This window comes from Clytia hemisphaerica, unplaced genomic scaffold (genome assembly GCF_902728285.1).
Source record: "Clytia hemisphaerica strain Z4C2 unplaced genomic scaffold, Clytia hemisphaerica genome assembly, whole genome shotgun sequence".
NCBI lineage: Eukaryota > Metazoa > Cnidaria > Hydrozoa > Leptothecata > Clytiidae > Clytia > Clytia hemisphaerica.
The window spans coordinates 1,870,586-1,897,354 of NW_027103721.1; the positions used below are offsets into that span (position 1 = coordinate 1,870,586).

Below are 26,769 nucleotides of genomic sequence, written 5' to 3' on the forward strand. Positions count from 1 at the left end.
ATTGCCTTTAGGTGCGAAAAAAGGACTGGGACGGTTTTAGTGGGATAAAGAGGACAAAAAAATGTCCGCGCGGCAATTGGCGGCTACGGTCGAAAAGGTGTATCGAATCACAAGTAAGAAACCTAGAAAAGAGAGCCATCTCAAAACATAGCATACAGATTTTTAAAAAAGACTCGAAAAGGAAACCACAGTCACATTTTTAGCATGTTTTGGTAACTGAAAGGAAATTGAAACTAAAGGTTTTGAGTACCTCTTAAAATATCCTTGTCATCATTTCTATGAATAAGATATCATGACAGAGGAACTGAACAATCTCCTATTCATGAGGACGTGTAAAAACTATTCAAAATTCAAACTCATTGAAAGTTTAAAGGCTGAAAAAATGTGGAGCTTTATGATAGTCGTTTGCGGAGTGTTTTTTTCGACAGGTATGTGAAATATTTTCCAATTCCAAATTATGTTTGTGTTTAGTGGCCCTTGAAAACTAAGAAAATAGTATTAGCATTTTTTTGGGGGGCATTTAGGACTGCATTTTTTAAACATTTTTCTTTCTCGTCGCTCAAAAACCCTATCTCTATCCTGTTTCGTATCAAATAAAAAAATTTGAAAATGATAAATTATGATAAGTTCACGTTTTCTGGCTTACATAATTTTTTTATTCAATTCCTCGCAATCTTGCATTTAAAAGGGGGATCCCTGTTAAAGAGATCATCAGATAGTTTGCAATATTTGGCCAACAGAAACCTCCAATGGTCCTGAGTAGAGCCTCCTAATATTTTGGTTTAACTACTTTCCAATGTTGAGATTTGAAATCTCTAAAAATACAACCCCTTCTCACAGACCCACTTGGACCCCTTCCCACTAGAAAAATCAGCCAGAATATCGTCCCCGGTGGAAAATTATACTCCAATTTTTGTTCCCACTGAAAATAGTCAATTAAATCAATCTTCACTGCCAGATGTTGTGCTATTTTCTCCATCTTCACTGAATTTTTAGACTTGAAAATAAAAGAAGTGAAATCCCCAGCCATAAAAAACCGGGGGGGGGGGGTACTAGGGCAAGATGGGTTACGGGGATGTTCTGCTGGTCTGGGTACCTTTTCTAACCTCCACGAGTCCCAGGTAGGGTCGCATAAACACCAAAATAGAAAAATCATTCCCTCGTAGCAGAGATTTGGGAAAAGAGGATAAGAATTGCTGCGCTATTCAGCTTTTGTTCTCTAGGCTAGGCAACCTTTTGTTCTATTAAAATATCTGCGCCCGATCGATTGTTTTAGTTCTGAGCCAATATAGAGGTACAAACAAAAAATGGCAGCCGTGGTTGATATCGAAAGTGAAATAAAAATATTTCTAATATCGGGGGTTTTGGTATTTTTTATAAGCACTTTTCATTTTGGACATGGCGGATACAGTGTTGGTCGAGCCAAAAAGTTTCAGTTTTAGCCAAAATACTTTCCTCAAGGAATGCTCGAACCAATGTCACAGATTATATTTAAAATTCATTGCATTCAAACACAAAACGAAGCTGGTAAAGCTAATATAGTTTTTCATTACTTCTCTTCTCTTCATTAACAAAAATTAAACACAAATCTTTATTTGGTCGCGTTGTAATAACAAAAAATAATAATAAACTGGGTTGGTGTAATTTAAGATGCAAGATCTAACGATTTACGATTCACGATGCGCGATCCATGTATAAAGTATGCTGATTATTCCTAATAATTATCATATAACTTAAATTATATAACATAATTCTAAAACAATAGCATAATCTTTTCTCGCTTTTGTTTACCACGGTAAATTCATGCGATAAAAAAGAAATGGAACTATGAATAATTACGACCGTAAAATTATGAAAAAAAACTAACTTGCATAATGTTGATAATGGAAGCTAACTTGTGAACATATTACATTAGACAGAGAGTGAAAGTAAACAATATACAAGAAATATTTCTGCTCTCCTCAGTTTTAACAATCATAATCGAATATAGGATTTTCTTTCTTAAAGCAAATAAAAGAATATATTGGCAAACAATATGTTTTGCGGACCGTAATGTACGAAGCAAAAAAACTGGTGCTCTATTATGAGAATGAATTTTCTTTCGGTAAACAATTCCCCTATATTGATTCAAGTTATAAAAAGAGAGAGAGAGTACAGAAGGTGAATGCACATGGTTTTCACTTTCTTTTTATCTACGACTGATTTAAATATAATTTGTATAATCTTACATAAATGATGTTTTCAAAAATAATTGAGTTTCAGCGAATGAAAGTTTGTAAATTGCCTAAATATTTAATCATAATTTGCATAATTACGCATGAATTACCATATTTTATGCACAGATCGCGCATCGTGAATCGTAAATCGTTAGATCGTGCATCTTAAATTACACCAACCCTAATAAACTGGATAAATTTCTGGACTAATTTGATTCTTGTTATGTCAATTTTATTTGTCCTATTGCTTCCAAAAAGTTACTTAAATAATTGCAAGAAAATTAATTACAATAGAAAAACTTTGACTTGATCCTTCCTCACTAAAAGCACCTTGGAAAATAAACATATATTGTGAAACAGTATATGAAAAATCGGTCACTCTTGGATTTAGGGGGGGGGGGGCTCACTAATTCCAATAGAGGTGTGATTCTAAGATAAAAAGCAATTTACGCTTTCAAATAAAATTTTAGAGAGAAAAAGTATGAATATAACCAGACTGCTCATCAATGTGGGGGCGTACGGGTTTGTCGGTGTGTCGGTATTGACCCTTTTTGCGTCGGTGTTTCGGTGTTTTAAGTAAAAAGTGTCGGTATTTCGGTGTTGGACATGCCTTGCGGTGACGGTAAAATTGATTTTTTGGGTCGGTATTTCGGTGATTCGAGAAATACTGGCGGTGAATCTGCATATTTCAAACGATCTCATAAAGTTTTTGAATCTACATTTCAGCTATTGAATATCTTATCTATACAAGAATTGTAGCTATGACGAGTAGAATTGTAGCTATGATGAGTAGAATTGTAGCTATAATATAGCTATTTTTGGTAGCTACCCTGTCTCATCCTCTTTTTAAAATTGTGTGTATAATGGTGTTTCTTAACCACTTCTTTACGGGAAATGTTAACTTAAAAAATCATAATAGTGGGTAACAGGTAAAGAAAGCCAAGTTTGCAGAATTTCTCGAGGTCTCGAATGCAGCACTCATCAAAAATCAACAATCGTTAAATTCTTTCATCCGAATAATCCATTAACCTATGATTTAGATGCGTTTTTCAGCATTTCTGGCACCTTAAATTTCAAATTTTGCCTCCTCTGGCCAAACCATGGTTGGCCCTCGAAACATATCTCATTTTGCCTTTCAATATAAAATACTTCCTGTGGTCCTCCCCTTGCAGAGCTCTCTTTGCAGGCTTTCAATGCCAGTTTAGTTTCAGCCTAAATCAAACGAACTATTTATCTGGATGGCGTAGTAAAATGACTAGTTTTGTGAAAAAGAGAGCGTTTTTAGCCAAATGAGATTTCCTGAAATATTTTTCTGTCGGCGCAAACCATACTTGTGCCTTCTTTTACCCACGTGGCTTTGTTTCAATCGGTTTCCGACCCTGTCTGGTTAAAGCGTTTTAAAGACAATGTAATGAGAAACATGCTAAGGCTCCAGGGGTTTCGACCCATGAATGATTAGAAAACCCATTTCTTGGGATCGGGAGGGGTTCTCCGTTATAATGTCATGCCGTGAATAAGTCACCAAATGAGAGATTACCAAAAAGACCGAAACTTGTTGATGCTCGCTGTGGTTTTTGTGGTCTTATGCTGACTAACTTTCTCCTTTTTAGGAGCTCTTTTAAAGCCACTCTATACATACATGAGGCTCTTTGCTTATTCTGTAAAAGCATAACATTATTAACGCTACTGCATTAAAAACACAGACACTTTATTTCAATTCTTATTCATCTCTTAAAAGTCAAAACATTGCAAACTTTCGGGTCGTTAAAATGTAATTTTAGAAAGAGGACATTCTATTGTTTAATTGAACAATGAAATGACGTTGCGCGCGTTCTTTTGTTTTGATGATTTGTTTAAAAAAGTGCTATATGTATAAAATGTCAGCATTTTTTAAAACAGCAATTCAGACCTCGCTAAAAAGCGTCAATGTGTAGAACAAATCGCCTTACAAAATCGCTTTAGGTACAAAATTTCAATTTCAAGTATCAACAGCTCATGTATTTTATTTGAGCAGGGGCTTTATTTTTGGTGCTAAATCGGTATGATATAGGGCGTTTTTAGAGATTGAAAGTTGAAAGTTGAAAAATTTTCTGTCGGCGCAAACCATGGTTGCGCCTGATTGTCCAGAAGATTTTACATTTCAAATTACAAGGAAATAAATATCAAGTTATCATTATACCACCATCTTCGTATAAATAAAAATTCCAAGTTTCTTAACTCAAAGATTCCGGGCGCTACTTTCAACCATTCACTGCTCTTACAGATTATGTCACTTAATGATGGAGGGCGCAAATAAGGACAAAAAATAGCAGGGGCGCCTATTTCATAGTTTGCACCATCGAGAAAATTAAGTCAGGTCGCTACTGAACAAGAGCTCTTTTGCGGCGCCCTTTTCTAACGGTGCTTTCGGCTAAGGTAGATTTACTTCTAATAACGTTCAAAAAGATCTCTTTTAGCTAAACAAGAGGACAAAAATGGGAAAATTTTCTCCGTTTGCGCAAACCATGGTTGCGCCTCCTCCTCCATTACTTTATACATTCAGATATCTCTTTTGTTCCCTCGTTTTTTGCAAAGATCTTTTAAAAACTTTTTAAATGTTTTTCTTCAAAGTCAACTAAAGTAAGCACTAAAGTAAAAATAGCACTTTAAACCCTTCAAAGTGTTCCTTAAAAATTCTGGATTTATTTATCCACTAGTCGTTGAAAAACTGAGCTTTAAAGATTTGAAACCCTTGAATCGGCGATAGTTTTCTCCAAGAAAAACTGAACTAGTGCACTACTGCGCTCGTGATATTGAGCATTCGTACAGTACTAAGAATAAAAATCTTAAGCTTGCTCTAAAAGACGTCGGTGTCGGTGTTTTAGGAAAATTTTTTCGGTATTACGGTGATTTAAGAAAAATCTGTCGGTATTTCGATGTTGGTAACCCTCGTACGCCCCCCACATCAATGCTCAAGAAAAGAGTATTTCATAAGATGAATAATTATATAATGTATATGATGCATGAAAATAGTCCAGTGTCCAAACTGGAATTTCTATTAAAGCATTTTTGATATCTATATGGTTGGTTCATTTCTTGTAATTGTAGTCTAGCCTCATTCTGGTGTCTTGTTTGGGACTATTTGCGTAATCAAGCAGGAAATCCTGGTGAAACAGGGATAAAAAGACCTCAATCCAACTACAAACAAACAATGACATCAGATTCCATTGTTGTTTCCTTTGAGTTAAATATGCTTTTCACCCGTCCATCTTATTAGCAGAATTTGTTGGTGTTTGCAAAGATATTGAACCTTGTACGTGACAAATTCAGACAAATTTTAAGCCAATTCTCATTGTATACCAACCACGTGAAGGTACAAAATAATTCATGGATCTAGGTTACTGGGCAGTATGATGGTAACTAACCTGAAAGTATATAATAATGAAAATGGGAAATTAGGATTTTTGCAGCAAGCTATCATGAACAAATACAGAACACAACAAATCTTAATTCCACCGACCACTGACAAAAACGGTGACAAAAACCAGTGAAATAAATCTTATATAACTGGACAATCTATTAACCGATCAGAGCCAATCCATTAATCGGTCAGAGCCAATCTATTAACCGGTCAGAGCAAATCTACTAACCGGTGAGAGCAAATCTACTAACCGGTCAGAGCCAAACCGGTCATAGTTTTATAAATTACATAAGTGAAAATATTAGAACTTTGGTTGCAATTTTCTGTTACATACAAAAACTTGAAATTTCAACCCCAAAAAAATGTTTTTCCTCAGTAAAAGCTAAAAAGACATCAAGGATAATTTAGCGTACTTACCAAATCTAAAATCCATTGCCATCAAGCAAGTTTTGCTAGGATAACATTATTTTTTCATCTAAAACTAGGAAAAAATACAACATTTTTAGTCGATTTTGCCCATCTGCCCATCTTCAATCAAAATGCTAAGAAAGTTTGAGGATTTGCCATGTAAAACTAAGCTATAGGTTGTCATTTAATCAATCTTACTGCTACGCATAAAAATTATGTTTGCAACACAAAAAAAAATATTTTTATTCAACTTAACAAACAAAAAATACACTTTTTCATACGGCAAGTACAAAACGCCTACTACCTACTACTACTACTACTACTACTACTACTACTACTACTACTACTACTACTACTACTACTACTACTACTACTACACGACTACTACGACTACGACTACATACTACTACTACTACACTACTACGACTACTAACTACTACTAACGACTACTACGACTACTACTACTACTACTACTACTACTACTACTACTACTACTACTACTACTACTACTACTACTACTACTACTACTACTACTACTACTACTACTACTACTACTACTACTACTACTACGACTACTACTATACTACTACTACTACTACTACTACGACGACTACACTACACTACTACTACTACTACTACTACTACTACTACTACTACTACTACTACTACGACACTACTACTACACTACTACTACTACTACTACTACTACTACTACTACTACGATACTCTACTACTACTACTACTACTACTATACTACGACTACTACTACTAACTACTACGACTACTACTACTACGACGACTACTACGATATACTAACTACTACTACTACTACTACTACTACTAACTACTACTACGACGACTACGACTACACTACTACTAACTACTACTACTACTACTACTACTACTAACTACTACTACTACTACTACTACTAACTACGACTACTACTACTACTACTACTACGACTACTACTACTACTACTAATTACTACTACTACTACTACTAACTACTACGACTACTACTACTACTACTACTACTACTCTACTACTACTACTACGACTACTACTACTGACTACGATACTACTACTACTACGACTACTACTACTACTACTACTACTACTACGACTCTACTACTACTACTACTACTACTACTACGACTACTACTACTACTACACTACTACTACTACTACTACTACTACGACGACTACTACTACTACTACGACTAGACTACTACTACTACTACTACTACTACTACTACTACTACTACACTACTCTACTACTAACTACTACTACTACTACTACTACTACTACTACTAACTACTACTACTACTACTACTACTACTATACGACTACTACTACTACGACTACGACTACGACTACTACGACACTACTACTACTACTACTACTACTACTACTACTAAACTACGACTACTACTACTACTACTACGACTACTACTACTACTACTAACTACTACTACTACTACGACTACTACTACTACGACTACTACGACTACTACTACTACTACTACTACGACTATACTACACGACTACTACTAACTACGACTACTACTACACTACGACTACTACTACTACTACTACTACTACTACTACTACTACTACTACTACTACTACTACTACTACTACTACTACTACTACTACTACTACTACTACTACTACTACTACTACTAGACTACTACGACTACTACTACACTACTAACAACTACCACTACCACTACCACTACCACTACCACTACACTACCACTACCACTACCACTACCACGACCACTACCACTACCACTACCACTACCACTACCACTACCACTACCACGACCACTACACTAACCACTACACTACCACTACCACTACCACTACCACTACCACGACCACTACCACTACCACTACCACTACCACTACCACTACCACTACCACTACCACTACCACTACCACTACCACTACCACTACCACTACCACTACCACTACCACTACCACTACCACTACCACTACCACTACCACTACCACTACCACTACCACTACCAACTACCACTACCACTACCACTACCACTACCACTACCACTACCACTACCACTACACTACCACTACCACTACCACTACCACTACCACTACCACTACCACTACCACTACCACTACCACTACCACTACCACTACCAATACTTAATACTTAATACTTAATACTTAATACTTAATACTTAATACTTAATACTTAATACTTAATACTTAATACTTAATACTTAATACTTAATACGTAATACTTAATACTTAATACTTAATACTTAATACTTAATACTTAATACTTAATACTTAATACTTAATACTTAATACTTAATACTTAATACTTAATACTTAATACTTAATACTTAATACTTAATACTTAATACTTAATACTTAATACTTAATACTTAATACTTAATACTTAATACTTAATACTTAATACTTAATACTTAATACTTAATACTTAATACTTAATACTTAATACTTAATACTTAATACTTAATACTTAATACTTAATACTTAATACTTAATACTTAATACTTACTACCTACTGTAAAATAGCTCAAAACGGCTCGAAATTACCTTTAAAATATTCAGCATATTAAAATTAGCAAAATCTGAAACTTTGGTGGTAAAAAAGTTAAAACTTCTTCTTTTAGCGTACTTTGAAGACTTCAAAATATTTTGTCTCTTTTATTTTGTTTATGACTTTTTCCCGCGCTTTTTCTAGAAAGTTTACAGACGCACTTCTTTGTAGAAGAGAAAAATATTTCCTTCGCTCAGTTTTATTTATAAGAATCGATCAATCTAAAAAGTTAAAATACTTTAAGTAAGTATTTCAAGCTATTTTAAGTAAGTAGAGCCCTATGCTTCACTGGGTACTTGCTGAAAATCCTTTGACATGTTTTTGACATTTATTGACAAAATGACCCTTTTGAACCAAACTATTGACATGGTCGTTAAATATGACCTTTGTAGACTATTCATTTTATGTAGCAAAAATTCTTATTGTGCTCAATAAGATGCTTTCAGTATCGCAAGCTAAAAATTTCTTAAATTTTCAGAAGGAAAATACTACAAAGAGCTGTTTTAGAGGTGTCAATTTGACCATGTCAAAGTATGGCAAGTATTGACGAAATGAAATTTTTGATAAAAATATTGACACAGTTATTGAATATTAAATGCTTCGCAAACCAATTCCAAGAAATATTTGGCACCATTTGATATGATGCAGATCATACAATAGGATAGAGATAGATTGACCCCCTATTTATATTACAGAGCCTTTTTTAGACGTTTACGTGTATTCTTATCGTCTTATAATAAGAGTCATCAGAGGGAGTATGTTTAGGAAAAAGGAAAGTTCTTATAATAAGAGTCATAAGAGAGAGTAGGTTTAGGAAAAAAAAAATCAAGATAATGGCCTTTTGTTTTATACTTCAGTATACTTATATGAGGCGAAGAGAATATTTACTCACTACGTAAATATGCTAAATATTCTTTTAGATAACACTTTTTTCAAGTAAATATAAAGCAAAGACTTGTGTGTTAGCATTCAGATATTTCAAAACCAATTTTTTTAGAATAGAGATTTAGAACAAGCGAAGGAGAGTTCTGGTCTGTAAAGTATACAAACTGAGTAGGTAGTAAGTAGTAAGTAGTAGGTAGTAAGTATATAATATTTCAGCTATCTTTGAAGGATGTGCCAAAAAGATCTAGAAGATGCCAATAAAAACCAAAGCTAGGCTAGTCACCTACAACCTTTTGCCAACCCAAACCACTTTATTTTGACTCTGAAAGACTTTCCAGTAAGGCAATAAACTAGCTAAAAATAAAAAGGTCCCATTCCACATCCAATTTTAGCATGCCTGCTTCCACCATCTTTTTCTCAAAAAATAAAGCATGCAACAGCAGATTTTTTTGTCAGTGGAAACCCCAAAAGATCGTTATTTGTTTTTCAGTTGTTTATATAAGTAGGACCCCCTCCAAAGGAGTAAATTCAGACAGTTTTTTTTGAACTGTTTTAATACTGCACATAACGCCATTTTTTCGCAGTACCTTCTTGGCCAAGTTGTTGCCTAGCCTAGCGACTTCAGACGACGCCGAATTCAATGGTCAACAATGAGAAAACAGCGAGCGGCAGCGGTGATTCTTATCCTATTTTCCCAAATCTCTGCTCGTAGGGTGCCTTTTTTTGGAAAATTTGGGGAAAAAGTAGAAAATTTGAGAAAATTTCGGAGTTTCAGTTCCATTCAGGGTCACTTTTTTCGCAAATTTCGAGTCCCACGTAGGATCCAAATATAATCTTTATCGTTTTATTTTAGTTTCAGGTGGACAAATATATCCTTCAAATGAAGTACAAAGTGTAGCTTTGAATTCAGATTTCCACAAAAATTGGACAATTCAAACAGCACCAAATGAAGAAGCTAAATCAATTATTCTTTATTATCACAGTGGCGAAAAGGATCCTAAAGTAGCTTGGCACGGAAGTGTCACCAAATTGGGAAAATCAACATTCAACAGATCATTAAATGTCAATATTATAGAAAATACTGAAGTTGTAGTTGAATTCTCAAACATTCAAGAAGCCATGGTTTTATATTTGATGGTTCATTTTGTAGATGACAAGAGCGGGGAAATGCATGCTTTTTACTCAAACGTCAAGATTGTTCTAAAAGGTTTATTTAAAGCATACTCACAACTTTTGGAAGTGAACAGCACCCGGGGGACACTCGATTTCTAAATGACGACATATGTGCCGCCAAAAAATGACTTTAAATAAAATCGACTACCTCAAAAGGTCATAAACTTTTGAAATTTGGACTAAAATTTGAAAAGTTTGGCTGAAATTTTGGGTGACATCAAAAAATGGACAAAATTTTCGAAATGTAGTCTCTCTAAGAGTCGATTTTCCAAAGATTTATTATACACTGGATAAACGACTCATAAAACGATGGAGAGCGATCATTGTATTTCCTTTGTTTCAGAAAACAATTGATTTTCTAGCTTTGCCCGCAAAAGACAACTGTCATGGCGGCTCGAAGATGTCTGATTTTTAAAAATGTTTATCAGAAAAAAAAGTTGAAAGTAAGGCTAGTATTCCAACCCGGATACATTTGTGAAATCTAATGTGAGAAAAACATCATTAGACAAGAAATTCAGACAAAATGCTTATAGTGACACAAAATTTTCAATTGAAAATATCTTTCCAAGACTGTCCCCAGAAGAGCTGAAATTAACATACATAAGACTTGAGTGTCTTGGCTCCACTGTGATATAAAAATCCTTTGGAGGCATGTGGTGGCGAGGTGGTTTTTTTGAGGTTGAAGTTTGAAAATTTCCGGTGTCAACATTAAATTTCTTATACACAACACGTCTTTTGCAACTTTCTCATAGCTTGAAACGTCATAACGACTTATAATTATCATTAAGTGGAAGAATCTGATTCTCACAGGAAAGTTTTAAGTCTCTTTTGGGAATTGGATAAGTGATTTTCGATAAAAAATGCAATAAAAATGCTTCGAAAAATCATTTAATGAGGGAAGGAGAGTGAACAATAATATCACTACTGCGGACATAGCTAGTACACGAGAAATCGGCAAAAATCTGTTACTTTTATATCCAGTGTATAATAAATCCTTAAATTTTCAAACTTTGGCTTGGACATACCCGTCATCTCCTAAACCTAGTACCCCCGGATCGATTTAGAGAGCTCCATTTACAACGCTTTCGCATTTCATAAGCCAGCATATTTGCTCTCCTTTTGTTTTAGTCAATGGGGAATGGGCAAATTGGGGAAGTTGGAATGCATGTAGGTATAGGTATATTGACCACCTAAGTCGCTGTGAGAAATTTCAGAGACCTCTTAGATGCATAAAAGGTATTTGCAATTTATCTCTTTGTTCTAGTGGATGGTGGTTGGTCTAGCTGGAGTGGTTTTTCTTCTTGCACACTAAGTTGTGGAAGTGGTACGCAGTATCGAACACGAGCTTGTGATAATCCAGCAAGTCAGTACGGAGGAAAGCATTGTGAAGGCTATGAACGAGAAGAAAAATCATGCAATACCAATCCATGTCCTGGTAAGAGTAACCAACGCCATGGGGAAATTAGCGGATTTATCTTCTTACCCAGCTGGCACACAACGTCGTTTCAACTTTCATCTAACGTTATATGGACATTGTGAATATTAGAAAAACGTTGAAACGACGTTGTGTTCCAGCTGGGTAAGCTCTGTGTTTTCTAAGACATAACTTAGAAATATAGAAAAGTCATATTTCCATATTTACAAAAGTATATGGAAATATCATATTTTCAAGATATTTCCAGGATTGGAAACCTCTTATTTCGCCCAGTGGAGGGGGCATGGAAAAATTGCTTTTTAGAATCACACCCTTACACTACAGTGCAGCAAAAAATTGGTAATATTCATACCCTTACAGTGCATTTTCCTCGAATTGTCAACTCTTTTTGAGCAAAATAATCAGAATTTTCGGGCAAAAATGTGCAACTGTTCCTGGATTTGCTGGAAATTCCACCCTGCATCTAAAAAAAGTCAACCCTACAGTGCGGTTCTGTTATCTTTAAAACATACCCTTAATCGCCGCACATACCGCCGCCGGTCAATTTGCCTGACTACCCTCCCCATCCAGACCTTACATTCCTGTTCTATGACTTGTTTAAAAGGTTGTTATAACAGTTATTTAACAATTATTTCAACGGAGCTGTGAAAAAGAACAATAACTTGATGTATTTCGCAAAAAAAAGCTCCGACATCATTCAATCTTCTCTAAATTAGATGTATCAGAGATTTGGGAAAAGAGGATAAGAATTGCACTATTCAGCTATAGAAATATAGGCTAGGGAACCTTTTGTTCTATTGAAATATCTGCGCCCGATCGATTGTTTTAGTTCTGAGCCAATCGGAGCGCTTGATCATTCTATGTGCACAAGACTAGAAGTACAAACATAAAATGGTAGCCGTGGTTGATATCGAAAGTGAAATAAAAATATTTCTACTATCGGGGATTTTGGTATTTTTTATAAGCACTTTTCATTTTGGACAGGGCGGATACAGTATAAGTCGAGCCAAAAAGTTTCAGTTTTAGCCAAAATACTTTCCTCAAGGAATGCTCGAACCAATGTCACAGATTATATTGTAGAAATAGAAATAACTACTATTAAAGAATTTAAAATTTATTGCATTCAAACACAAAACGAAGCTGGTAAAACTAATATAGTTTTCATTACTTCTCGGGCTAAAGTGTTTTGACAACCATATAAAAAGAGCTAGCTTGGTTGAATATTAAAACAATGAAGGAGAAGGGAAAGAAAAAAACATGACTAAAACAATGGCAATTCATGATATCAATGACAAGAAATCAAAAATATCATGAATTTTTTTGTAAGAACTTTTTGAAGTTTACACAACAAAGCGAAAAAATAATAGCAATATAATACAAAACAGTAGCAAAAATAATAATAATAATAAACTGGTTAAAAATTTCTGGACTAATTTGATTCTTGTTATGTCAGTTTTATTTGTCTTATTGCTTCCAAAAAGTTACATAATTGCAAGAAAATTAATTACAATAAAAAAAATTTGACTTGATCCTTCCTCACTAAAAGCACCTTGGAAAATAAACATATATAATGTGAAACAGTGTATGAAAAATCGGTCACTCTTGGATTTAGGGGGGCTCACTAATTTTAATAGAGGTGTGATTCTAAGTTAAAAAGCAATTTACCCTTTCAAATAAAATTTTAGAGAAAAAAAGTATGAATATAACCAGACTGCTCATCAATGCTCAAGAAAAGAGTATTTCATAAGATGAATAATTATATAATGTGATGCATGAAAATAGTCCAGTGTCCAAACTGGAATTTCTATTAAAAGCATTTTTGATATATATATATATGGTTGGTTCATATCTTGTAATTGTAGTCCGGCCTCATTCTGGTGTCTTGTTTGGGACTATTTGCGTAATCAAGCAAGAAATCCTGGTGAAACAGGGATAAAAAGACCCCAATCCAACTGCAAACAAACCATGACATCAGATTCCATTGTTGTTTCCTTTGAGTTAAATTATGCTTTTCACCCGTCCATCTTATTAGCAGAATTTGTTGGTGTTTGCAAAGATATTGAACCTTGTACTTGACAAATTCAGACAAATTTTAAGCCAATTCTCATTGTATACCAACCACGTGAAGATATACAAAATAATTCATGGATCTAGGTTACTGGGCAGTATGATGGTAACTAACCTGAAAGTATATAACAATGAAAATGGGAATTAGGATTTTTTCAGCAAGCTATCATGAACAAAAACAGAACACAAACAACAAATCTTAATTCCACCGACCATTGACAGACCAAGAACCGGTGAAATAAACCTTATATAACTGGACAATCTATTAAACCGGTCAGAGCCAATCTACTAACTGGTCAGAGCCAATCTACTAACCAGTCAGAGCCAATCTAATAACCGGTCAGAGCCAATCTATTAATCGGTCAGAGCCAATCTATTAACCGGTCAGAGCCAATCTATTAACCGGTCAGAGCCAATCTACTAACCGGTCAGAGCCAATCTACTAACCGGTCAGAGCAAATCTACTAACCGGTCGGAGCAAATCTACTAACCGGTCGGAGCCAAACCGGTCAGAGTCATAGTTTTATAAATTACATAAGTAAAAATATTAGAACTTTGATTGCAATTTTCTGTTACATACAAAAACTTGAAATTTCAACCCCAAAAAAATGTTTTTCCTCAGTAGAAGCTAAAAAGGCATCAAGGATAATTCAGTATACTTACCAAATCTAAAATCCATTGTCCATTGCCATCAAGCAAGTTTTGCTAGGATACAGTAACATTATTTTTTCATCCAAAACTAGGAAAAAAAACAACATTTTTAGTCGATTTTGCCTATCTGCCCATCTTCAATCAAAATGCTAAGAAAGTTTGAAGATTTGCCATGTAAAACTAAGCTATAGGTTGTCATTTGATCAACCTTACTGCTACCCATAAAAATTATGTTTGCAACACAAAAAAAATTAATTTTATTCAACTTAACAAACAAAAAATACACTTTTTAATACAATTTTTCAGCTATCTTTGAAGGATGTGCCAAAAAGATCTAGAATGTGCCAATAAAAACCAAAGCTAGGCTAGTCACCTACAACCTTTTTCCAACCCAAACCACTTTATTTTGACTCTGAAAGACTTTCCAGTAAGGCAAACTAGCTAAAAATAAAAAGGTCCCATTTCACATCAAATTTTAGCATGCCTGCTTCCGCCATCTTTTTCTCAAAAAATAAAGCATGCAACAGCAGATTTTTTTGTCAGTGGAAACCCCAAAAGATCGTTATTTGCTTTTCAGTTGTTTATATAAGTAGGAAACCCCTCCAAAGGAGTAAATTCAGACAGTTTTTCTTGAACTGTTATAATACTGCACATAACGCCATTTTTTTCGCAGTACCTTCTTGGCCAAGTTGTTCCCTAGCCTAGCGACTTCAGACGACGCCGAATTCAATGATCAACAATGAGAAAACAGCGAGCGGCAGCGGCGATTCTTATCCTCTTTTCCCAAATCTCTGGATGTATAAAGCATCAAAAAGTATCTTTTCTTCCGACCGGTCTATAAAACAAATATGAACCTTTCTCTGGAACTCAGGAATTATTGGAGCTTCTGAATTGAAAGTTTTACCAATAATAGGTATATAGACCACCTAAGTCGCTGTGAGAAATTTCAGAGGCCCCTTAGATGCATGAAGGGTATTTGCAATTTATCTCTTTGTTCTAGTGGATGGTGGTTGGTCTAGCTGGAGTGGTTTTTCTTCTTGCACACTAAGTTGTGGAAGTGGTACACAGTATCGAACACGAGCTTGTGATAATCCAGCAAGTCAGTACGGAGGAAAGCATTGTGAAGGCTATGAACGAGAAGAAAAATCATGCAATATCAATCCATGTTCTGGTAAGAGTAACCAACGCCATGGGGACATTAGCGGGTTTATCTTCTTACCCAGCTGGCACACAACGTTGTTTCAACGTTCATCTAACGTTATATGGACGTTGTGAATATTTGAAAAACGTTGAAACGACGTTGTGTTCCAGCTGGGTAAGCTTTGTGTTTTCTTGACATTGCTTGATATATTTTATTCCCTAGATCCTGGTCACTGAGAGTAAAGGTAGATAATGGGCTTTTCCAGAAAAAAATTGAATATGGGGGTGGAGGATATAACAATTTTCAGTGATTTACCCCCGGACAAAGTGCCTTTGGCCCCCAGACAACTGGTTTACCCCCCCCCCTGCGGGTAAGCATCAGTTGACCCCCCTGGACAACCCAAATTACCCCCGGACAGAGCAAATTCACCCCCCAGACAAGGTAAATTTCGATGTTTTTTCGCTACCCCCCCGGACACTATATCCTCCACCCCCCCCCCATGTATGAACATTTTCTGGAAGAGCCCAATAAGAATTTGTCCCATCCTTATTTTGTAAACAAAAACTTCGGTTCCCTGTACAAATTATTTCAGCCAATTCTTCACACTCGTTGGGTTTTTGATTGAGGAGAGAAATGACAAGAAGTCTCGGTATTTTCTCAGCCATATAGGGCAGAATAGAGCTTATAGAGTAATCCATATGATTAGGAGCTTGGAAAGCATTAACTGCAGCGAATCCCAATGATGTGGTTTATGACTGATCTGGTGACGAAAAGTTTTCTTTTTATGTCAATCATCGCCGCCTTTCACTCATTCAAAATAGAACCACCTGGCAATAAAACACTTTTCCGATACCTTCAGGTGATTGCCAACTCACCTAAGCCTGAAAAGCCTTTTTAAGATACAGTGTGTCCAAATAAAAGTGGACAAATTTTTTATTTATTTCTTCTCGTTTAATTAGATTATTTTTCTTATAAGCATATACTTTATAAGAATCAAATCAATAACTCTCGATAGACGGTGATATACCTTTGGGAATTAGTTTTTACAAAGTAAACAAGGGATGGTGCACAATATGAGCATATTTATTGCCGACCCAAAAAAATATCAGCGTTTTGATTGGTCGAGAGCATCGAGATATTTGCGATATTTCATATTTCTCTAGTATGGAAATATGACCGCGTTGACTTTTGGGGGACTGGGTAAGCGACGGGAGAAAAATCAAAACAAACCAGCTGAGAAGAACGGAAGATGATAAAAATTGACCGTCAGTCGAACATGGTTTTTTTTTCATCTACGATTTTGTATTTCCGGGGGTTTTGTTGTTTGGAATTGATTAACTAACAGTTAGGTAGGGTCAGGGTTGCTAGTAACGGCTTGTCACTGTGCCGGGTGCATACTCGGTGCCTTGGGCCCCGCAGGGTTGCTAGTAACGGCTCGAATTTCAGTCAGGTTAAAAAAGGGGCAATTTTACCCATATTATAATAACATTACCCCCGTCTTTTTAGTCATTCTATAAGTATTTACAAATTTTATTTTCTGTTGTGCGAGTGTGGCTCAACGGATAGCGCGCTGGGTTTCTGACCCGGGGGGGGGGGCAGCTGGGCAAAAGGACCGACGGGTATGTGCGGGTCCTAAGGGTACCTTTTCCAATATGTTTAAAATGCACTGTAAGGGTCGGAAAAACTAGAGATGCACTGTAAGGGTAGAAATTTCAGAAAATTCTTGAAAAATCTAGATATTTTGACCAAAAATGCTAGAATTTTGACCATTTTTTGCACGAAAGGGATCGAAAGTTTGGGGGAAAATGCACTCTAAGGGTGTGATTTTCACTGATTTTTGCTGCACTGTAAGGGTGCAGTTTTAAAAGCCAATTTTTGGCCCGCACATACCGTCAGTCCGCAAACCCAGTGCCCCCCCCCCCCCCGGGGTTTCTGATCAGAGACTCTTTCATTTGGTGGGTTCGAATCCCGGTTGGGTCGATATTTGGAGAAAGTTTGAAAGATCAAATTCATAGAAAAGTTAGTAGAAATCAGAAAACAAGTCTCAGAAAGTCAGAAAATAGAAAAGGAGATAGAGAGATAGGAAGTAGAAAAACAGAAGAGTGATGTTCGATTGACGGTCAATTTCTATCACCTTCCGAAAAGAACTGACTTTAATAAGAAAAAAAATAAGTACTAGTTATCGCATGACTTTGAGTGCAATACTCGATATTTTACTCGTTCCGAGATTTTACCGATATTTTTCCTCGCCTAAAGGCTCGGAAAAATATTACGGAAAAATCTCAGAACTCGTAAAATATTTCTCGTATTGCACTCAAAGTCATGCGATAACTAGTACTTATTTTTCTTATAAGCATATACTTTATAAGAATCAAATTAATAACTCTTGATAAACGGTTATATACCCTTCGAAAAATTTAGACCCCGTCTAGGTTTGTCCACCCCCTGTATGGTTATAAAATAGAACAGCCCATTGCTGAAACCATAATCGACCAACAAATAAAGGGCAGAATCGTCAATGGACCCGTAATTAGACGCAACCGAAAATTCACGACAAAAAGAATAGAGCGCTCCTCTCTTGATTCCAGACGTCTTGAAAAAATCAAGGATATCAGCGGTGGGTATTGAAGACAATACAAGAAGCGTCGAATGTTCTGCTGGTACTTAATCGATTCCGAATCTCCATTTCTTTACGAAGAATATTTTGAGGTGGGCTTGGCAATAAAGGTGAAATGGATGCAGAAAGATCTTCGAACTGGGTGGAAGCCTGGCTGGTATTCTGCTGTTGTCCAATCAAAACGACACCATCAACATCATTTACAATTTAGAACCTAACGTGATATACTCAGTGGAAATATCCCCCTTGCATTTCGTCTGGCAGAATCAAATTAGCTGCGAAATGATTTAATTAACTAGCCAATGTATACTTTTTCCTATATTGCATCCATTTTCCAGTCCCCACCTAGCCATAACTACTTCATCTTTTTCATTTTTAAATCAAAAAACTTTTGAGCTTGTTTGTTTACATGCTTGGAGGTCTTTTTCTATGCTCGCTAGCCGGAAATCTCTTTTTGGGAATCTACTCTCGGGTACCTAATAGCCGTCCCCCCCCCGCTAATTAATTTTTCGAAAATTTTCCACCCAGGACATTCTTATTCCAACCCCCCCCTGCTTATTAATTTTTGGAAAAATTTTTTTAAAAGTTTCCTCTTTTGTCCTAATTCAGCTGTATTAGCCTCCTTTTCAAAAATTTTCCACCCAGGACATTTTTATTCCAACCCCCCCGCTTATTAAGTTTTGAGATTTTTTCCAACCCCCCCCCCGCTTATTCCAAACCCCCCGGCTATTAGGTACCCGAGAGTAATTGTTTAATCGTTTTTCCCTTTTTAGCCCATTAAGACTACGTGCTTCTTAAAGCGTAGGATTATAGGAATCAGCTGACGATTCGTGATGTTACGTTTTATTCTTGATCGACTAGACCCAAATCATTTTTTAGCAGAAAAGTCAGTTAGGGTAAACAAAATCATGGTATAGGGTTAAAGAATTTTCTAATCGGAATTACATAGGGGTAAGGGATTTGTAGTTCTGGAATTCCATAGGAGCAGATGATTTGAAGTCCCAGAATTACATAGGGGTAGGGGATTTTTTAGACACGGAATTCCATAGGGGTAAGGGAATTTTCGGTCCGGAATTCCATGGGGGTGCACCTAAAAAAGGAACCTCCTCAACAGAGGGGTACGGACTTTATCTGGAAAAGCCCATTGCAGAAATTGAAAATATGTTTTCTTCAGTAGATCAGCTTTTGCCTCTAAGGTTTCCCTGAGCTTTCATGACGTTTGAATTTGAAGACTGTATTATGATTCATGATCATCCAAAAATTTTGAAGCCGCTTCGGATGTTCTCAATATTTTGGGTATTTTTGTCCATTTTCCTAAAAGAAATTGGGTGTTTTAGAGTCCACGGAGCCTTAAAATGTTCTTAACTTGTTCTTAATATTTTGGCCATTGAAGCCTTTTGTTCTTATATAGTTTGTTCTTACTAGATTTTTTGGCAAGTTTTTTAAGCAAAGTATAACTATTATCCTGCCACTCGTACTGTCTTCAAGAAAATTGGGAACTGATTTCTCTTTATCTTGTATTCTTTTACCAGCTTGGTCAAGTTGGTCATGTAAGCATTGTTCAAAGACAGCCATACGAACACGCACGTGTCATCATGGATGTCCTAGCAAAACGACCGAAACTAAAGAAATGTGCCAAATTGAATCTTCATGCTTCCCTGACAAAGGTAATACAACCCTGTGTCAAGTGAAAGTGCTTCTTAGTTCTTTAAAGAGGAAAACAAGTACTTGACAGGGTTATTATTCACTGGGGACGAGTTTAGCCGCATTCGGTGAAGGGTTTTTACGTCAAATACTGAATGTGGATTCTGTTAATTTCAATTATTGCCCCGCAGGGGATTTTGTTCCTTCACGTAGTGGACTTGCTCGCCAGAAAAATATTCATGTCGTTGATGTTTCTTCTGATTCTGAGCGGGCCGCTGCTGTTAAAAAATGGTCACGCGCACCTATTGTTTTGTCTACTTTGTTGCGACTTGTATTGATTTTAGTTCTATTCTATTCTTCTATTTATTAAATTCTAAAGTAAAACAGGGACAGTGCACAATATGTGCATTATTTTTCTTATAAACACCAACTTTATTAGAATCAGATCAATAACCATAGTATAAGAAAGCCGCGGCTGGAATATGTACCGCATTGTCTTTTCAGTTAATTGCTGTTCCATCTCTGTCTCCGAGCTTTATAAGAACATCAAGATGATCAGTTTTTTATTGGTAGATAGTTTTTGAAATTTTTTTCTTATTTTCCTTCACAAAAAGTTTTTTTGTTACTAGATATCTTTGAATCTGTACCCAATAGAACACTTGAACTAATTTTGGACATATTTTAGGGGTATTTTTTGGAAACATAGTTTTTCGCTAAAATTGAAATTATAAGAACTATATTCAAGATGACAACTTTCCTGTCAGTTTAAATGATAAATTTTGAAGGTGCTGGCTTGAAATTTTCACAGTGTTATCTTGATGTAGCTTTTCATTAATTTCAAAAGAGATTTCACTGAAATATTGCGAAGGCATTTCGAGGCACCTCGTTAATTTTTGAGTTCTTTCAGCCCAGCCATTTTGTGCTTGTTTCAATTTCTTAGTGTTGATTTTTCCGTTACAATGATTTTATAATGCAAGTGTATTATCAAGAGCATATCATTAATGTCTAAAACGCACTGAGAAGTAATTATTAACGACAAACCAATAAAATTTACCATTAAAGATGCTACATTACTGATTTCTTGATCAACAAATAGTCATCAAATACGACAGAGATAGAATAACAGAAATTCAGATGTTATCATTCCAGCCGCGGCTTTCTTATACTATGCAATAACTCTTGATAGACAGCCATATCTTTTTTGGTAATTAGTTCCTACAAAGTAAGTAAACAAGGGATATTTAAAAGATATTTTACTGTGTGCGCCAAGCTGTACACCTCGTTTGTTTTTTATCAGCCAATCAGTTCATTCTCGATTATGAATGCGTTTGCGAGGCATTCATAGCGCGACCGCTACTTGCTAGTATAACCCAAATAGAACGGTCGTAGCGATAATTACTTTTGGAAGTTGCCACTGCCAATTTTCTTTAGCTCAAATTTACTTTTCATTCAATCTACACACATATACCATCTATCTACACTAAAAAATTATTTTTTAGTTATAAGCTACAACACTGGTTTATGGGGCAGTTGGCGTTCATGGGAGTATTGCCCAAAAGGAACCTGGGTTGTCAAGCTACAAACAAATATCGAAAGCCACCAAGGAGGTATAGAATCTTTCATAAAAAGTTGTTTCCGAGAATTTCATGGCATGGTTTTTTAAAATCTCTTCAGTTCCTGCCAAGTATAATTTTCATCGTTCTTGAAATTAATCAAAATACAAAATTATCTCGGGTTATAAATTGGTTCTCAGGGCAAATTTTCTTATGAAATGGGTTCTATGGTAAATACATGTGTTTTATATCTTATCTTAGAGCAGTTACAACTCTAGATAGAGAGATAGGAATTTACTACTCACTATAGCTAGATACTGATAGTTTTTAATAAAGTTTTTCTCTTTGTTCAATGTATGTCTCTTTTTATCCCAGATGGCGATGACACGGCATTAAATGCAATCTCTTTAAGATGTAACGATGATGTTGGCGCTACCATCAAAAGTGGATCCACCAATTGGGGCACTTGGCAAGCCGAGTCACAAAAATGTATTAATGGATTTTACGGTGGAATGCTAAAATTTGAAAGCTCCCAGGTAATACACATTGGACTTCTGTAACTTATCATCTCCGAAGAATCAAAATATCATTTTAAGGGTTTTAAATTTTCCAGCAGTCAATAATTTCGGTTTCTCAAGAACCAAGAACTCAAATTTACCCCGGTTTAAAAGGTCTTCTTATTGAGTTGATAATTTTACAGTTTAGATACCATTACACCTCCTTAATAAAGTTTGATTACATAGATCCTTCTACTCTTCTTATCAAAATATTTATTCCAACCCCTCCCACGTGCTAAAATTACCTTGTAAGAAATAAATCTTATTTTATAATGAATTTTCAGGGGTCTGATGATGACGATACTTCGACCAATGCCATTCGTTTGATATGTCGAGATGACAATCAGTGGTACAGAAGCGGTGAAGGCGGTTGGGGTTCATGGACACAAAGCACTTACTGTCCTGCTGGCTACAAAATTGTTGGTCTTCAAACACAGATCGAAAGTGACCAAGGGAGTGACGACGATACTAGTTTGAATGGTGTTCGATTGTTGTGTCGATATTTTGGATAAGGCAATGGCGTGATACAGATAATTGATAAAGGGGGTGTTTGTGCATTTTAACTAGTACTAATTATTACAAATTGTATACTTTTTTTGTTTTGTTTTGTTTTGTTTTGTTAATTATGAATTGCATTAAAAAAATTGTTCTATAGGATTAATCACTACATCGTTCAAACAGGGATATGTTATAGCGTAGCTGGATGAAGGACGAGAATTCCTTAGCGGATTACTCCGTTGTCTTTTCTATTGTAAACTGTTCATAATAGAAATCCATCTCTGTCCCCTTAAGTGTTCTGTTTTTATAAGAAAAATGAAGCAGACAAAGTATTCATGCAGTACGTTTGCATATATTTTGCTATGATGTTCCCGCTTTTCATCAAAATAATATTTGCAAAAGATACCCCAAAAACTTCTTTGTAAATGAAATCTAATTTTATCAGCGTGTGTTATGAATTTGAGAGGCTTTCATGATTTCTCTTTAAAAATTTCGGATGTAAATATTTTGACAAATATTGTTTCAATTGACTTGAAATTTTTTCCATAATCAGACATACCGACTTGCTATCTGAAAATATCAGTTAGAAAGTGAGGCACCCCGCGGTGTAGCGCGGTATTTCAAATGAAAAAGAGCTATTTATAATCTTACAGAAGGAATTTCTTATAACTTTACTAATAAAAACAATGTTTTTCATTTTTTTAAATTGTCATTAACCAATGTTTTACAGACCCTCTTGATAATTAAAAGTTTTTAATCGTGAACAATAAATGCAGCAGCAGAATCATTGGCTAAAAAGAAATCCAAATTTCACGAATTTGTAATTAAAAAAGTTTAATTTCATATCAAATTTTAATGTCAGGGACAGAGATAGAACAAGGCCTTTTCAAATGTGCGTTATCCAGCTGTGCTATAACATATCCCTGATTACAAGAAATATCTCTTTTGTAGCATGATATAATTACATTGTTTCGATTTTAGAGGGATTCAGTAAATTGTTCCTCTTAAGAGTAAAATTATCTATAAAATAGGTGCTCATCCTTTACCAGTGGATACCCCTTAAAACCTACAGCAAAAAAAAGGTATCCCCTATATCCTGATAGAGAAAGCAGTAAGGGCGGAAACTTTTTCTGGTGAGTCAAGGCTACCTATGAATTTCTTCCCTGGGTATGGTTTTTTGAAATAATAAACAGACTTCATGTTATGATTCTCTACCGCTGACTATTTTTAAAAAGCGCTGATGACATTTCTGAGTTGTGTTTTCAACGACGCGAGAAAAAAAATTAGCTTTGAACTTGATCCAAGATCTTGGATTGTCGTCATGGTTACTTTTCTCTGCGTTGATTGCGTGCTGAATAGAATCTGGATTGGTCAGCACAGGTCGATATATGATTTTGGCCTGTGCTTTTCACGGTAAAGTACTAGTAGAAAGACACATATCTTCTAGCTCAATTTCATCATTGCGTGATAGTAAAAAGGGGAAAGGAATGGAAAAGAATAAATTTGTCATATATATCATTTCATTTAACCATCAATTAATAAGAGGCCCATTATTGAGACGAATCATGTGACTAACCATACTTGTAAATTATGTAAAAAATTTACTTCAATTTACTCCTCCTATTTGTATTTACTTCTTCCATTAATGCAGTATTTTAAATAATGTCTCAATATATTGTATTAACTAATAAATATTAATTCGTCTCGTTGTTATGGGAAATCTTATTTTTAGAATAATTATAGGAATAAAGCTTGGCCATTCATTCAGTCATTGAGTCGCAAAAACTTCCCTTTCAGTAACTCTTTTCAACTATACGTAATTAATCATTCAATAGGGATTAAATTGAGACTTTTTATTTATATAGTAGATATATATATTATTGCTTTTGGCTTTGTTTTTAGGATATATTATTGTAATATCACTTAAAGGTGAAAATCATGTTTTCCTTCGCTTTGGTCATGATTCTACAATTGGTTCAAACAAAACAACAATCCTTAACATTCACTGATGTGCGTCCGAATAAACGCTTGGTATCGAATATTATAACAGTATTTTCGGACATTTCCGGACAAACGCCTATACCGTGTTTGAAAAATTGTCTCGCTAATCAAAATAAATGTAAATCGATCAACTTCAACGCGAAACTTAAAATTTGTGAGTTACTTGGAGATAATGTTCATTCAACACACAATAAACTCAGCTTGAAAACTGAGAAGGACTGGGTGTATTATGGACCAAAACAACAAAAGGAGGTAATCAATTATCTTTCGACGCTGCAGTACTTTAAATTTAATATACGCATTGAATTTACGGTTCTGTTCTTTTTACATGGGCTCATCAGTAGCGTAGACAGGGGGGGGGCGCAAAACTTGTGTAGGAGAGCAGATTTTTTTGATACAGTAATTATCTTTTTACATTAAAAATCTGCTCTCATGCACAAATTTTGCGCTCCTCTGTGCTGTCTACATTACTGCTCGTATTCTAGCGAAAAGAGTTTCTATATAGGAAGTACCTATATCTATAGAGGTCTGCGATTCAGACTACTTTTTACAGTACTTAAAATTCAAGAAAAATCTATTTACACACCCTCATCTCACAGACCCGGCTGGATTTGATTAGCCAGTGGGTGTAAAAATAACAGAAAAGTTTTTATGGCAGGGGATTTGATTTTAATTGTTTTCTAGCCAGAAAATTCATCTGGGATGGAAAAAAAAACATAATAATTCGTGAGAATTTGCTTATCTGGTTATTTTCAGTGGGGACAAAAATTATAGACGATATTTTTGCCAATTTTTCCAGTGGGAAGGGTTCCCAATGGGTCTGTGAGAAAGGAGGTGTATTTACATTTTCTTCCAAAGGTTTATACAGGATGTGATCAATTCAAAGATATTGATGGACGAGAATACTGTTGTCCTACAGGAACCTATGGATCACGTTGTCAATTTCAACGTAAGTTTTCACTTCAACATAGATGCATTGGGCTTTTCTAGAAAGAAATTGAATATGGGTGTCAGAGGATATAATATTTTTTGGAAATTTACCCCCCCCCCTCTCGGACATTGTGACTTTTGACCCCCCCTCAGACAACAGGTCTAACCCGTCGGACAAGCATTAGTTGACCGATCAAAATTCCCCTCAAACAGAGCAAAATCACCCCAAACAGAGCAAGTTTACCCCCTGGACAAAGTAAATTTTGTAGATCTTTCACTACCCCTGGACACTATATCCTCCACCCCCATGTACGGACATTTTCTGGAAGAGTTCATTCATTCAAAATGAGCCTTAAAAGTCTAAGCATGAGTAACTATGATCGTAAAAATCGTTGTATTCTTTTTAATACATATCTAGCTACTCTCCATCAAATTAGTTGACATTTTTAAAGTACTAATAATTTTCTCAAATTCCAGCCTCTGGTTTCCAACATTGAAAAAGTTCTGAGAAGTATTTTAAAAGCATCTATGAGTGTTGCAATGGTTTACCTATAAACACTTGTCATTTTTATTATCACTTAGGAACTACGACCACTACACCAACAACGACAACGACACCGACACCGACAACGACAACGACAACGACAACGACAACGACAACCACGGCACAAGCAAGAGGTTGTGTTGGAGTCGCTCCATTTGACTCTGATGCTCAAGCTTCGTCATGCATGAGTACTTGTTTTCACATTCCTCCGTCCTGTCCATCCACTCATTGTCAATGCTGGGGAGAGTGATAGCATCCTGAGCTTGGTCGTTGAACTTTATGTTTTTATTTTGAGAAAAAGATATTTTTAATGATGTGAACATAATCACTGAACCATGAAGTCAAGGAAAACGATAGACGTCAAAATCAAAAAACAGATAACCAAACATTTATGTGGAGATAATGGCGTTTGAGGCGTAAAAAAATTTACCGAATAGCAGGAATTTTAAGTCTTG

General features: G+C 35.5%; 1 protein-coding gene and 2 long non-coding RNA genes across 3 annotated transcripts; 2 read left to right on the top strand and 1 right to left on the bottom strand.

Moving 5' to 3' along the window:
- Positions 1–297: 297 nt before the first annotated feature.
- On the top strand, positions 298–23,070 carry LOC136804383 (coadhesin-like). Its single transcript, XM_067061096.1, has 8 exons — positions 298–428; positions 10,357–10,710; positions 11,941–12,111; positions 15,830–16,000; positions 20,120–20,254; positions 21,731–21,838; positions 22,160–22,320; positions 22,626–23,070. The coding sequence occupies exons 1-8, from the start codon at positions 323–325 to the stop codon at positions 22,851–22,853; spliced, it is 1,434 nt and encodes a 477-aa protein (XP_066917197.1). The 5' UTR covers positions 298–322; the 3' UTR covers positions 22,854–23,070.
- LOC136804440 (uncharacterized) lies at positions 13,695–14,891 on the bottom strand. Its single transcript, XR_010846276.1, has 2 exons — positions 14,842–14,891; positions 13,695–14,293 (listed from the first exon to the last, which is right to left on the bottom strand). It is a non-coding gene; the product is annotated as an uncharacterized lncRNA (long non-coding RNA).
- A 1,740-nt stretch (positions 23,071–24,810) lies between the features above and the next one.
- Positions 24,811–26,482, top strand: LOC136804441 (uncharacterized). Its single transcript, XR_010846277.1, has 3 exons — positions 24,811–25,092; positions 25,699–25,789; positions 26,353–26,482. It is a non-coding gene; the product is annotated as an uncharacterized lncRNA (long non-coding RNA).
- Positions 26,483–26,769: the final 287 nt, after the last annotated feature.

Excerpts from the sequence above, each read along its gene's own strand:
- LOC136804383 (XM_067061096.1), top strand. The coding sequence starts at position 323 with ATGAGGACGTGTAAAAACTATTCAAAATTCAAACTCATTGAAAGTTTA. Across the intron at positions 12,112-15,829 it reads CAATACCAATCCATGTCCTG|TGGATGGTGGTTGGTCTAGC; the intron begins GTAAGAGTAACC and ends TCTTTGTTCTAG. Across the intron at positions 20,255-21,730 it reads TTCATGCTTCCCTGACAAAG|TTATAAGCTACAACACTGGT; the intron begins GTAATACAACCC and ends ATTATTTTTTAG.